The sequence below is a fragment of the Bos indicus x Bos taurus genome, chromosome 5 (genome assembly GCF_003369695.1).
Source record: "Bos indicus x Bos taurus breed Angus x Brahman F1 hybrid chromosome 5, Bos_hybrid_MaternalHap_v2.0, whole genome shotgun sequence".
NCBI lineage: Eukaryota > Metazoa > Chordata > Mammalia > Artiodactyla > Bovidae > Bos > Bos indicus x Bos taurus.
The window spans coordinates 50,297,431-50,311,498 of record NC_040080.1 but is presented as its reverse complement, the minus strand read 5'-3'; the positions used below and the strand labels follow the sequence as shown (position 1 = coordinate 50,311,498).

General features: G+C 43.4%; 1 protein-coding gene across 2 annotated transcripts in view; it reads left to right on the top strand.

Annotated features, from left to right (window-relative positions):
• The window catches only part of RFX4 (regulatory factor X4), a 172,319-nt gene that overhangs the window by 44,173 nt on the left and 114,078 nt on the right, over positions 1-14,068 (top strand). For both annotated transcript variants that reach the window (XM_027541886.1, XM_027541887.1), the window contains exon 3: positions 1,390-1,450. In XM_027541886.1, coding sequence (XP_027397687.1) covers positions 1,390-1,450 — 61 coding nt within the window. The remainder of the gene's footprint in view (positions 1-1,389; positions 1,451-14,068) is intronic.

Genomic DNA, 14,068 nt, shown 5'->3' with positions numbered 1-14,068 from the left:
TTACATTCAAGCCTTTGGTTGATTTTGAGTTAATTTTTTTATATGGTGTAAGACAGTGGTCCAGTTTAATTCTTTTGCATATTGCTATCCAGTTTCCCCAACACCATTTATTGAAGAGATTGTCCTTTTGCCATTGTGTGTTCTTGGCTCCTTTGTCACAAATTATTGACTGTGCATGTGAGTTTATTTCAGCCTCTGTTCTGTTCCATTTATCTGTGTCTGTTTTTATGCCAGTGTTCTACTGTTTTGATCACTATAACTTTGTAATTTAGTTTGAAATCAGGCATCCTTGCCCTCTTAAGTGGGATCTTCTTAAGCAAGATACTCAAGTCAGAGAGATGAATGTGGATATGTGTAGAAATAATAGTGTTGTACAGTTCGGATGGTTTTGGAGGCAGGGAAGTGAATAACCAATGAAAAGAGGTTTTATTAACACAGAAAATTGTATTATCTCACCAAACAAAGATGCAGGGATTTTTAGGGTCGGTTAATGAGAGGCATGGGGTCGCAAAGTGTCGGACACGACTGAGCAACTGAACTGAACTGAACTGAATGAGAGGCACAGCATGATATTCAGAATCCCCAGGTTTTTCCCCTTTTCCTCTCTGACTTCCTTGGCATTGAATTTGTCCTCAGACTGCTCTTTTCCCAGTTGAAAGTTTGCTACCTCACTCCAGTTATCATGTCCACTCACAGCCACATTCAAAAGTAGGCCAGACCAGGGTATCTCTTCTGTTTCTTTCCCTCCCTCCCTCCCTTCCCCTTTCTCCCTCTTTTCTCCTTTCATTTCTTTTCTTTCCTTTTGTCCTTCCTCCATTCCTCCCTTTCTTCCTTTTTCCCTCTCTCTCTCTCTCTCTCTCCCTCTTTCTTTCAAAAGCAGACCCCCCCCCCCCCCCGCCACAGTTTTGGAGACCAGAAATTTGAAATCAAGGCCCTTTTTCCTTTTTGTTAGGAAAAAAAAAAAAACTTTCCCAAAAGTTCCACAGGGCTTCTTCTTAATCTGATAGTCCAGATCACCATGTCACACGCCCCACCTAATCTACCAGGGTGTTAGAGGATATAAAATTACCATGATAGATTTAAGTTAACCAACATTCATGTCTCTAGGATTTGGAGGAGTGCAGTCATACTATTCAGTGATGGAGATAGCTCTTCATACTGTAATGTATTATATCAAATAAAAATACAAATTGATATAAGATTTTTCTGTAAAAGTCAGTTTCTCCTTTTTTTCTTGTTGAAGTGTGATAAATCTCTTATGTTGAAAAAGCAAAAATGCCATTGCTCCCAAAGCATCAACATTTGAGGACAGTATAGTCTTTTGAAACTTGGGAGAGCTGAAACACCCATTGGTTTCCTACTGAAGTTCACTCCTTTTTCTTTTAACAGATGAAGAAAAAGAAAATAACAGAGCATCCAAGCCCCACTCCACTCCTGCTACTCTGCAATGGTAAGTTCCATTCTGAACAAGTTTTCTCTTGATGCAAAGCTCATATAACTGGTCTTCTTGCCAATAGCACAGCATATCAGTTGGAATGTCATAGTAACTTGACACCCAATAGCCCGTATGCAATCAGTTTAATTTGCAGGTGTGTAAAAAGTACTCAACTTAGATATAGCCTGGAGATTTAAATTTTCACGTTTATTTTATTTGGGAGTAGACTTATTTTCCCCACATCAAAACACTGACAAGGACTGGATTCCACATGGCTGTTATTGACTTGAATAGAATCTATTATTTTAATAAATAATGTTGCAGCCAGTTATAAAGGCATAGGTCTGTTCTCCCTTACCAATGACCCCTCAATAAATTAATAATTAATTGCAACTATACTACAATTGGCTTCCTTGGTGACTCAGAGAGTAAAGAATCTGCCTGCAGTGCAGGAGACACAGGTTCAATCCCTGGGTTGGGAAGATCCCCGGGAGGAGGAAATGGCAACCAACTCCAGTATTCTTGCCTGGGAAATCCCATGGACAGAAGAACTTGGTGGGCTACAGTCCATAGGGTTATGAAAGAGCTGGACATGACTGAGCGACTAACACTTCATACTATAATTATTTTTTGATTAATAACATGAATACAAATTATCTACTTGAGTGGCTCTCCCTTTACTGTTTGGAATTCCTGGACTTGATATAACAGTTAATGATGTGGTTTAAGTGTTTGCATTCATGTTTGATACATACAGGTAAATTCCCCTCTAAGAGCTTGACTTACAAATTATGTTCTGGCTTTGAACACCAAGGCTACAGGAACACCTGACACTCACCCCTCAGAGGATTTTGTCAGTTAAGGGCTATTACTGCTTCTAGCAGTGCAGTCCACAAAGGCAAAGGAAGTAAGGAATAAAGGGGAAGGAGAGAGAAAGGGATGAATCTATTGTGTGCCAGGCTACATGTTAGGCACTTTGTACAAGTGTCTCATTTCATTCTTACAATTCTGTCAAGTTGGTGTTGTTATGCCCATTTTACAGATGAGGAAAAGAAAGCTTAGGCAGTTAAATCGTTTATCCAAAAATACACACAGCCATGAAGTGGCAAAGGCAGGAACCTGGCTGGATCACTTTAACTGCAAAGTCTTTGCTTCAGAAAAAGGGAAGAGAAAAATCAGGAAAGATGGAGAGGCCAGATCAGAAAAGGAAGCAGATGGGTTTTAATGAGCAAATCATATTAGATTCTTTTGACAAATCCACCTACAGGTGAGAGGAAAACAATGTTGGGAGAAAGCATTCAGGAATGCAACTCAATCTTCTCCGACAAGAGTCTCAATAGTCAGCTTGTTTTGCTTCAAGGATAGCAAAGGTTGTTTTCAAGAGCTCCATTTCCAGTCTTTTGGCTTGTTTCCTTCAATTTGTCCCTACATTCCTTTTCTTGCTGCATTTGCTGCTTTTTTGCTTTATTTAAAACTCTACTACTCTTTTCAAATCTCTCCCTATGCCCTTCTGCCCAAATTATGGCCACACAAATTCTCACAATGCCAGTACATCGAGTGAAGGATCAACATAAAAGACTTGGGGAGTGAGAGTTTCTAGAAATGCTAGAAATCAGCAGACACTCTTGGTTTAATCATCTGAACACATTGTACATTTCAGAGTGAAGAATTTGAAAGGGACTAGAAGAAAATCACCTTGTTCACATCTGTTTTTCTGTGATCTTCTGACATTTGCCTGGCAACAGAGAGGCTGTCGATAGTGTAATCTCTTACATCAGATTGCATGCATGTGTATGAAGTTGCTTCAGTCATGTCCAACTCTTTGCAGCACTATGGACTGCAGCCCGCCAGGCTCCTCTGTCTGTGGGATTCTCCAGGCATGAATACTGTAGTGGGTTGCCATGCCCTTCTCCAGGGGATCTTCCTAACCCAGGGATCAAACCCTCATCTTTTACATATCCTTCATTAGCAGGGGGTTCTTTACCACTAGCACCACCTGGGAAGACTGCCAGGAATTAACTCCCAGCTGTGCTTTTCTGTGTGACCTTGGGCAAGGTCCTTCACCTTTCTGTGCCTCAGTCTACTCACCTGTAAAATGGGGATGGCAGTAGTATTTTCCTCATAATGTAGTCACAAAGAGTATGTACAGAGGGCTTGAACAGTGTCTGGAGAAGAGTGGGTGCTGGATAAACCTTAGCAACTGTGGATCACTCAGCAGACATCTTCCTTCTGAGTCCCACAAGGACATCCTGAAATAGGGCTTCTCTCCTTCCTGATATACTCATAGTCAGTTAGTTCTCCCACTGCACCTAAGTCTATACAAAATATTTATTTTTCTAAATAAAAGGTCCCATATGTCATTCCAGAAGAAATTTCATCTTCCAATTCACAAAGCCAGGCAGTGGATTTGTTTTTATGAAAAAAAAAAATCTGTTTTCAGAGCCAAATTAGGTTTGAAAATTTGTAAAATTTAGTCTTATTATTATCAAGAGGCATCAAGTTGTTCAAACCTCAAATTTTCCTCCAATCCCCTTTATTTTTTAAGATAGAATTTCAGTCATTAACTAAGTTAAGAAATATTAGCACCTACTGTTTGCTGGCCCCTATTCTAGGCTCTGAGAATGCAGTGGTGGATAAGACAGACCAAGAATAGGGGCTGATGAAAGAAAAATTTGGATAACAATTTATAAATAAACAAGGAATATATTAGATAGAGATAAGCACAGAGTGAAGAATTAGAATTGGCTGAGATGATAGTATCTCAGAGGCCATTTTAGGTTGACTAGTGAGGGAAAGCTTCCTTGAAGTGGTGACATCTAAGTGGACATTTATGTGACAAGAAGTCCTCATGACACCACAGTAGTGTTAAAATCAGGGAAACGTTCTCAGTAGAGGGGACAGTGTGGGTCAGGCTCTCCCAGAGGCAGACCCTGAGCAGAACAATGTGTGCAGGTGGTTTATTAGGTGGGTGCCCAGTATTGATACCACAAGGGTGTAAGGAGGGTTATCGGCCTGCAAGGGGGCTACGGCAATGGCTTTGGTGATCCCACAGGGAGTTCTGAGCTGGGGTGGCCCATCAGAGATAAGCCCTTCAGAGACTAACTGAGGCGATGGATCTGGGCCTTTATTCCTGCACCTCACTCATCACAGCAGGCAGGCAGCCCCCAGGAACAGGGCTAAATTTGGGCGAGGCAGTTCCCTTCCAGTCCTGCTGAGGACGACTCCCCAGGAAAGCTTCAGCCTCAGCAGTCAATCTCTCGACAGTGGGGAAGGACGTCTCAGTCCTGAAAGGTAACCTCGGCATGCGCCGATGCACCACTGCCTATTCACTCTCTCCAGGGTGGAGTAGGCGGAGCTTGTTCAGGGAGCTGCAGAAAGTGGTCTGTGTTATGGGAGCTTAGCCAGTACGGAAGACAGTGACACTGATGAGACGGGATAAGGAGGCAGGGAGGCTGTAAACAGCAGGGAAGAATAAGCAAGGACATTTCTCTAAACTTAGGGACAGCTGTTGTTCAGTGGCTAAGTTGTGTCCAACTCTTTGCGATCCCATGGACTGCAGCACGCCAGGCTTTCCTGTCCTTCACCATCTCCCAGAGCTTGCTCAAACTCATGTCCATCGAGTCGGTGATGCCATCCAACCATCTTATCCTCTGTCGTCGCCTTCTCCTCCTGCCTTCAGTCTTTCCCAGCATCAGGGTCTTCTCCAATGAGTTGGCTCTTCACATCAGGTGGCCAAACTACTGGAGTTTCAGCTTCAGCATCAGTCATGCCAATGAATATTCAGGATTGATTCCTTTAGGATTGACTGGTTTGATCTCCTTGCTATTCAAGGGACTCTCAAGAGTCTTTTCCAATAACACAGTTCAAAAGCATCAATTCTTCAGCACTCAGCCTTCTTTATGGTCCAACTCTCACATCTGTACATGACTACTGGAAAAACAATAGCTTTGACTATTTGGACGTTTGTCAGCAAAGTGATGTCTCTGCTTTTTAATATGCTGTCTAGGTTGCTCATAGCTTTTCTTCCAAGGAGCAAGTGTTTTTTAATTTCATGGCTGCAGTCACCATCCACAGTGAGTTTGGAGCCCAAGAAACTAAGGTCTGTCACTGTTTGCATTGTTTCCCCACCTATTTGCCATGAAGTGATGGGACAGTCATGCTCAAAACCATGGTGGAGGATGTGTGACCTCTTACATCGAGTTCCACATGAGTATATTATTTTAGACTAGAGTTTCAGTATAAAACTTTGTCTCTCAGAAGGAACTGAAGACACCCTCCATTTACAAGGGAAAATGGCATAATTTATACTATGTCCCCTTTCTGCTCTGGCTGCCAAGAAGTCCAGAGCTAAATCTGGTGTTTCTATACTTTTCCACCTCTTTCCTTTGTCTAATTTTCTTCTCATTTTTCTTATTTTGTTAGGTTTTTAGAAGAGGGCAGGATGCAAATAAATTCAACAAATACTCATTTACATTTGAATTTTAAATTCTTTACACAAAATGTATTTCCTTATTGAAAAACAAAAACATTACAGATAAGGTTAAAGTCCTTTCTTCATGTAGTTCCTTCCCTTGTCCTCCAAAGCAACGCTGTTACCAGTGAGAAATATGCATGTGTGTGGATGTTTGTGCATACATGCATACACGTGTGTGTATATGTGTGTGTGTGTGTGTACTGTCCCTTACCTATGCATTTACATGCATATGTACTGATAGGATGGACTTTCCTGGCGGTTCAGATGATAAAGAATCTGCCTCCAATGCAGGAGATCCGGGTTCAATCCCCAGGGTCAGGAAGATCCCCTGGAGGAGAGTATGGCAACCCACTCCAGTATTTTTGCCTGGGAAATCCCACGGACAGAGGAGCCTGGTGGGCTACAGTCCATGCAGTCACAAAGAGTCTGACATGACTGAGCAACTAACACACATGTACTGATAGAAGTTTCTGAACTGTGTGTTTTATTTAGTATTTTCTCCTTTATAAAAGAATGAAGATATATAACAACAAAAATATAGTTAGTTCCACAACCTGTCACACTGTCTTGATGCACAGTTGCTTTCTTCCTCAGCTTGCTTTTCTTCCACATATCCTCAAGCTATAGCCAGATTAGTCCACAAAGAACAACCTCATTTTAATCACTGTGCAGTATTTCATGTAAGACCGAGGCAGAATTCCTTTCACCATTTCCCTCTTTATTTAAAAAAAATTATTTATTTGGCTGCATGGGGTCTTAGTTGAGGCAAGCAGTTTCTTCCCACAGATTCTTCTGTTGCAGCTCAGGCTTAATTGCCCTGGGGCATGTGGGATCTTAGTTCCCTGACCAGGGATCAAACAGACACCCACTGCAGTCTTAACCACTGGGCCACCAGTGAAGTCCTGACATTTCCCTCTTGACATGCATTTAGCTGTGTCCAGATCTCATCTTCATCATTACATGCAGAGCCCCAAAGAACATCTTCATACGTCCCCTCACACACCTGGTGAAGTATTTCTTCTGCATGGGTATCAGGCAGTGGAAGTGCTGGATGCACAGAAAATGTTAACAGGATTGCAAAATTGCCCGCTGTAACAGCCTTACCATTTTATATACAGCCTCAGTACAAAATGCTTTAAAAAAAGAATGTTGCTCCACGACAGGGCATCTCATCCTTTGAGGTATCTTCATCCTTCATGTTGTCCCCTTTCTCTAGGGGTACTGGGCAGGCTCAGGAAGGGACCCTGGCCTCACCACCCAGGTGGTAGCTGCTGGCCTGACAGTGCCCAGCTCTCCCAGGATGCTTGGCTTGTTTCTGGGATTGGGTTAGGAGCCATCTGCTTCTTTTGCCTTCCCCAGCCTGGCTGCCAGCCCCCTCCCCATGGCCCCAGAGACCATCCCCGTTCTAAGAACAAATAATACAGCAGCCAAGCTGCCAAAAATAAGCAGAGTCACATGATCTGGAGGCAGCCCCCAGCAGAAAACAGGCAAATATTGTCAAATGCCTTCCGCCAAACACTTTCCAGCATCCTCGGTCATGAGGTTAGTCAAGCCCAACCCACTGGGGATGATGAGCCCTGCTGGAATCCTGGCCACACAATAACCTCTATTCACAAGGAGGATTTCGGCCAGGGAAGCAGCCCGTTGCACTGTCCTGGCCGGCTTGCGGCCAGCACATGTCCTCCTCCCTCTCACACACCTCTCCTGTGGCCAGTGTCACTCGGAGCTTCTCTGTGCCGTCAGAGTGGAGACACTTTCCCATCTGCAGTTTCCAGGGAAAGGAAGGCCCTTCCCCAACGAGGGGAATGGAAGACCTGTCACTTACATGGGAGACATTTTCCTTTCTTTTGAAAAATAATAATTAGGCTTGAATGATTGCTAGGCTTTCCACATCTTAAAATCAATATGAAACAAGATAAATTTGGTGTTTCTCTTTAAAATGTCCTCAGAGGCCAGAGGTAGAAAATCAGACTGGGTACTGTTCCAATACTTTGGCCACCTGATGCAAAGAGCTGATTCATTGGAAAAGTCCCTGATGCTGGGAAAGATTGAGGGCGGGAGGAGAAGGGGACGTCAGAGGATGAGATGGTTGGATGGCATCACCGACTCAATGGACATGTGTTTGAGCAAGCTCTGGGAGACAGTGAAGGTTAGTAAAGCCTGGTGTGCAGCAGTCCATGGGGTCACAAAGAGTCGGACACAACTAAGCGACTGAACAACAACGAAGCACAACCTTATTTGCTTCCATCATATAAGTTAGACCACCTCCTTCCAGAGAGAGAGGCTAAACATTCTTAGCTGTGAATGTAACCAAAAGTGATAGATAATGGCGGCATCTAGCCCATGTGACTTAGTCCTGCTAGAAACCTTCACCTAGAGAGGGAGAAAGATAAACAGGACAACATGAAGGGTGTAAATGTCTCAGAGAATGAGATGCTACGTTGCAGAGCCAGGTTCTTACTTCTAGAAAATATTTTATGCTGTGGGTGAAGGTATAAAATGGTAAAGCCTTTTGAGTGGGCAATTTTGCAATCCCGTGAATTAAAAACATGTTAATATATGCATCCACGCCTGGATACTGACACGGAGAGACACTTCCCCAGGTGTGCAAGGGAGCACCTATGATGTTCTCTGCAGTCCTATTCGTAATGGTGACGTGGAATTGAGTAGACAGGGACTAGATGGAAAGGGAAGATTGAAAGGGGTGGTTTATGGTAGAGGATGGTGCTGAAATCTTCTCTGCTGCCAGTCGGGGCCACTAGCACTCTGACTGCCAACCCCTAGCCTAGGTCCCAACAGATGGGTTAGCAACAAGACCAAACTTGCGACACTCTCCTATTACACTGCCTAGTTTCTGTTAAAAAAAAAAAAAAAAGACTTGATTAATCAAAAAATGAACAGAGCGATTTTGATGCCAGACCATGGCTAATGCCAGGCCTTTCCGGAATACCAATTCAGTAGCTTGTAGGAGAGAAACGAGATTTGGATTAGATTACTCCAGATTCCGGTCCACTTGAGTCGTTACAATGTCAGAAATAAATCCCTGATTCAGTCCATGGCTGAGCACTGACCAAACTAAACAGGTTGAGCCAACACCCGTGGTGTGCCAGGCTTACCCCAGCTGATGTCACCAACCGAGATCCTTGGATCCCATGAATACTTGTAGAGGAGGCCGAACTGTTACCCCTCTTTGAAGAGGAGGAAAACAAGGCAGAGGTTCCCAGTCTCACTCTACCCAAGTGGGGGAAATGCCTAACGCCTAAGAAGACCCTCAACCAAGGGGAGCCGGGGCCAGCCGAGGTCCTGGGAGAAATATCAGGGACCCACCTGAACTCATGTTTGTCTGAAGACAGTGTAAGTGTTAGTCATTCAGTCATGTCTGACTCTTTGCAACCCCGTGGACTGGAGCCCATTAGGCTCTTCTGTTCATGGGATTTTTCTAGGCAAGAATACTGGAATGAGTTGCCATTTCCTTCTCCAGGGGATCTTCCCAACCCAGGGATCAAACTCAGTCTCCTGCATTGCAGGCAAATTCTTTACCATCTGAGGCACCAGGGAAGCCCATGTTTGTCTACCCAACAGCAAATCTTGAATTTAATTGTTTGTTCAATAAAATAGATTTGGTGGGGTTTTTGTTTGTTTGTTTTGGGCTTTTGGGGAATCTGACTCAAGCCTACCCAGAGCCCACGTGAGCCACCATTTTGAACTTATTTATCATCTGGTGATCGTCCTTCCAAATCTTTGTGACCCAGTGCAACATAGTCCATGGAATTCTCCAGGTCAGAATACTGGAGTGGGTACCCTTTCCCTTCTCCAGAGGATCTTCAAACTCAGGGATTATACTCAGGTCTCTGGCATTGCAGGCAGATTCTTTACCAGCTGAGCCACAAGGGAAGCTCCTTCCTCAGCGATCAATGCAAATGAATAGAGGAAAACAACAGAATGGGAAAGATTAGAGATCTCTTCAAGAAAATTAGAGATACCAAGGGAACATTTCATGCAAAGATGGGCACAATAAAGGACAGAAATGGTATGGACCTAACAGAAGCAGAAGATATTAATAAGAGGTGGCAAGAATACACAGAAGAACTGTACAAAAAAGATCTTCATGACCCAGATAATCACAATGGTGTGATCTAGAGCCAGACATCCTGGAATGTGAAGTCAAGTGGGCCTTAAAAAGCATCACTACGAACAAAGCTAGTGGAGGTGATGGAATTCCAGTTGAGCTATTCCAAATCCTGAACGATGATGCTGTGAAAGTGCTGCACTCAATATGCCAGCAAATTTGGAAAACTCAGCAGTGGCCACAGGACTGGAAAAGGTCAGTTTTCATTCCAATCCCAAAGAAAGGCAATGCCAAAGAATGCTCAAACTACTGCACAATTGCACTCATCTCACACGCTAGTAAAGTAATACTCAAAATTCTCCAAGTCAGGCTTCAGCAATACGTGAACCATAAACTTCCAGATGTTCAAGCTGGTTTTAGAAAAGGCAGAGAGACCAGAGATCAAATTGCTAACATACACTGGATCATCGAAAAAGCAAGAGAGTTCCAGAAAAACATCTATTTCTGCTTTATTGACTATGCCAAAGCCTTTGACTGTGTGGATCACAATAAACTGTGGAAAATTCTGAAAAAGATGAGAATACCAGACCACCTGACCTGCCTCATGAGAAACCTGTATGCAGGTCAGGAAGCAAAAGTTAGAACTGGACGTGGAACAGCAGACTGGTTCCAAATAGGGAAAAGGAGTACATCAAGGCTGTATATCATCACCCTGCTTATTTAACTTCTATGCAGAGTACATCATGAGAAATGCTGGGCTGGAAGAAGCACAAGCTGGAATCAAGATGGCTGGGAGAAATATCAATAACCTCAGATATGCAGATGACACCACCCTTATGGCAGAAAGTGAAGAAGAACTAAAGAGCCTCTTGATGAAAGTGAAAGATGAGAGTGAAAAAGTTGGCTTTAAGCTCAACATTCATAAAACTAAGATCATGGCATCCGGTCCCATCACTTCAAATAGATGGGGAAATAGATGGGGAAATAGTAGAAACAGTGACTGACTATTTCTGAGGGCTCCAAAATCATCACAGGTGGTGACTGCAGCCATAAAATTAAAAGACGCTTACTCCTTGGAAGGAAAGTTATGACCAACCTAGACAGCAAATTAAAAAGTAGAGACATTACTTTGTCAACAAAGGTCTGTCTAGTCAAGGCTATGGTTTTTCCAGTAGTCATGTATGGATGTGAGAGTTGGACTATAAAGAAAGCTGAGCCCTGAAGAATTGATGCTTTTGAACTGTGGTGTTGGAGAAGACTCTTGAGAATCCCTTGGACTCCTCCCTTGGAGGAGATCCAACCAGTCCATCCTAAAGGAGATCAGTCCTGGGTGTTCATTGGAAGGACTGATGTTGAAGCTGAAACTCCAGTACTTTGGCCACCTCATGCGAAAAGCTGACTCATTTGAAAAGACCCTGATGCTGGGAAAGATTGAGGACAAGAGGAGAAGGGGACGACAGAGGGTGAGATGGTTGTATGACATCACCGACTCAATGGACATGAGTTTGGGTGAACTCTGGGAGTTGGTGATGGACAGGGAGGCCTGGCGTGCTGCAGTTCATGGGGTCACAAAGAGTCGGACACTAGTGAGCAACTGAACTGAACTGATCGTCCTTCCTGGGTTCCCATCTACCTTCTGATAAACTGTCAGCTTCCTAAAAGCAGAGGACGGGTTTGTGTCTCCTTGTTGACTGCTGTATTCTCCAGTGCCTGGCACATAGTAGATGCTCAATAGATAAACACTGACTCACTGAGCAGATGGATATCAGTCCCTAGCACAGAGTGAGAGCTTTATAAGGGTCACCCCTGAGTTCATACTCCAAGGCAGGCTTTTTCCCCAGCCTTGTGATTTGGGGCAGGTCACTTTAGCCTTCCATCTCTTCCTTTACATCCTGGGGATAATGTTACCCATCTTGAGGGAATAGCAACAGCAAGCATGAGCATCTCTGGTACAGAGTAGGCCCTTGAAAATATATATAAATCAAATCTGTTAATGTAAACAGGTTTCCCCTTGACCACCCAGGTGTTGAAGTTTTTGTAAAAAGTTTTTTGAGGAACTTTCCCTGGCTGTGAGGCATGTGGGATCTTAGGCCCCTGACCAGGAATCAAACCTGCATTTGCAGGGGTGTGGGTTTGATCCTTGGTCAGGGACCTATGATCCCACATGCCTCAGAGCCAAAAAAATAAACATAAAACAGAAACAATGTTGTAACAAACCCATTAAAGACTTTAAAATTAGTCCACGTTAAAAAAATTTTTTTAAGTTTTTTGTTTTTTGGATCTGTGCAAAAGCTTGCTTTTCTTCCCCCCATCCCCACTCCCTTCCTCTTCCTTCTATCTGCTGTGTTACTGACCATGTTCAGGGCACAGTGCTAGGAACTACACTGACTAAATAGAAATGTGCTTTGGTCCCAGTCTTCAAAGAAATTTCAGTCCAAGATGTGAAGCATTACCTGAATACTCCACAATAACACAGTTACCCTCCATACTGATAGTTACCCTCCATTGAGTGATTGGCATATACCAGCTGGAGGGCTGAAGGTTGTGCATGGATTCTTGTTTTACCCTCACAGCAGCCTTGGGAGATGAGTATTGGATACCATTCCCTTCATTTTCACAGATGAAGGAAGTGAGAGTCCGAGAGTTCAGGTAACATACCTGAGACAGTAGTGCTTGTCAGTGATGGAGGAGGATTCCAAGCTCAGTGATCCCTGATGTAACACTGCTTTCTCTCAGTGAAGCTGTTAGAGCCATGAAAAGATGGGAAGAGCTCTGGAAATCCCTAGGAGGCAGTGAGAGCTTTGGGAGCAGAGGACACATCTCAAGTAAGATGCTTTCTACAGATATAACTCAGCACTCTACTTATTATCAAATGAATGAATATGTGAATTTGTCAAGGAAGAAATTAGTGTTTAGCAGATGGGGCTGTGTGGGAATTAAACATGGCTTCATGGAAGAGAAATTTCAGCTGAGCATTGAAGAGTGAGGCTCAAAAGAGGGAGTCCCCTCCGGTAGTGGGAAGGCCAGAGAACGTGTATAGTAGGGTGGAATGTGGCAGGTGTGTTTGAGGAGTGGCAGACAGTCCAGGAGTCTGGAGAGAAGTGTCTATGTAGGGGAGTGAGGCCAGAGAAGCTGGAGATGCAGAAGTAGTTAGGGTCAGAAAGAAGGAGCTGTGGGTGTCAAGGCAAGGAGTTTGGACTTGTATGAGAGATAGAGAGGAGCCACTGAAGGGATTAGACTATTGTCTGGCTCTGAGTGCTTAACTAGTTTATTTTTCCCACATATTTTACAGTCTCAGATCTCTCTGATAACCTCAGTAATAAATTATGATGTTTAGCAATTTAAAAATAAAAGAATCCTGGCATCTTTTTATTGTTCAGTTATTGTGTCCAACTCTTTGTCACCCCATTTACTGCAGGACACCAGGCTTCCCTGTCCTCTGCTATCTCCCAGAGTTTGCTTAAACTCGTGTCCAATGAGGGGGTGATGCCATCTAACCATGTCATCCTCTGTCATCCTGTTGTCTTTACTTTTGGTAAAATAAAAGAAAAAAGTTTCTGTCCCAGACACATCTACAAGGACTTGAGAAGCGGAGGCTGGACTGAATGCCCATGTGCATATACAAGAAAAATAGGTTTAAAATGAGAGCAGAGGGAGAAATTATGCTACAAGCTGAGACATCTGCTCTTCATTGTAAAGCGCTAATATGAAGCTTCCAGCATGTGCCCCCAGATGCTGTGTGCTGAAACTTAGTGAGGAGGCCTTTTGACAATGTATACTGCAGATAATGATTTGTGTTGGCGAGTGGATTGAGGTCATTATCCCTCCATAATAGGATAGGCTCAATTCAAATATGATCAAGTTGTTAAATAGAAGATCAGAAAATGGAAGAAGTAGAATGTTTTTGTGATCATTAAAGAAAAAAAAAAATCCAGGTATAATGGAGTATTGTTCACCATGCCAGACTAATGATGTTCTGTAGAAGTGGGGAGGAAAAGGGGAAATTTCATCAGATATGAAGAGATATAATTAACTGCCTTTCTTTCTGCCATGCCTTGGGCAGGGAAGCTGGCATTCCAATTAGCAACTT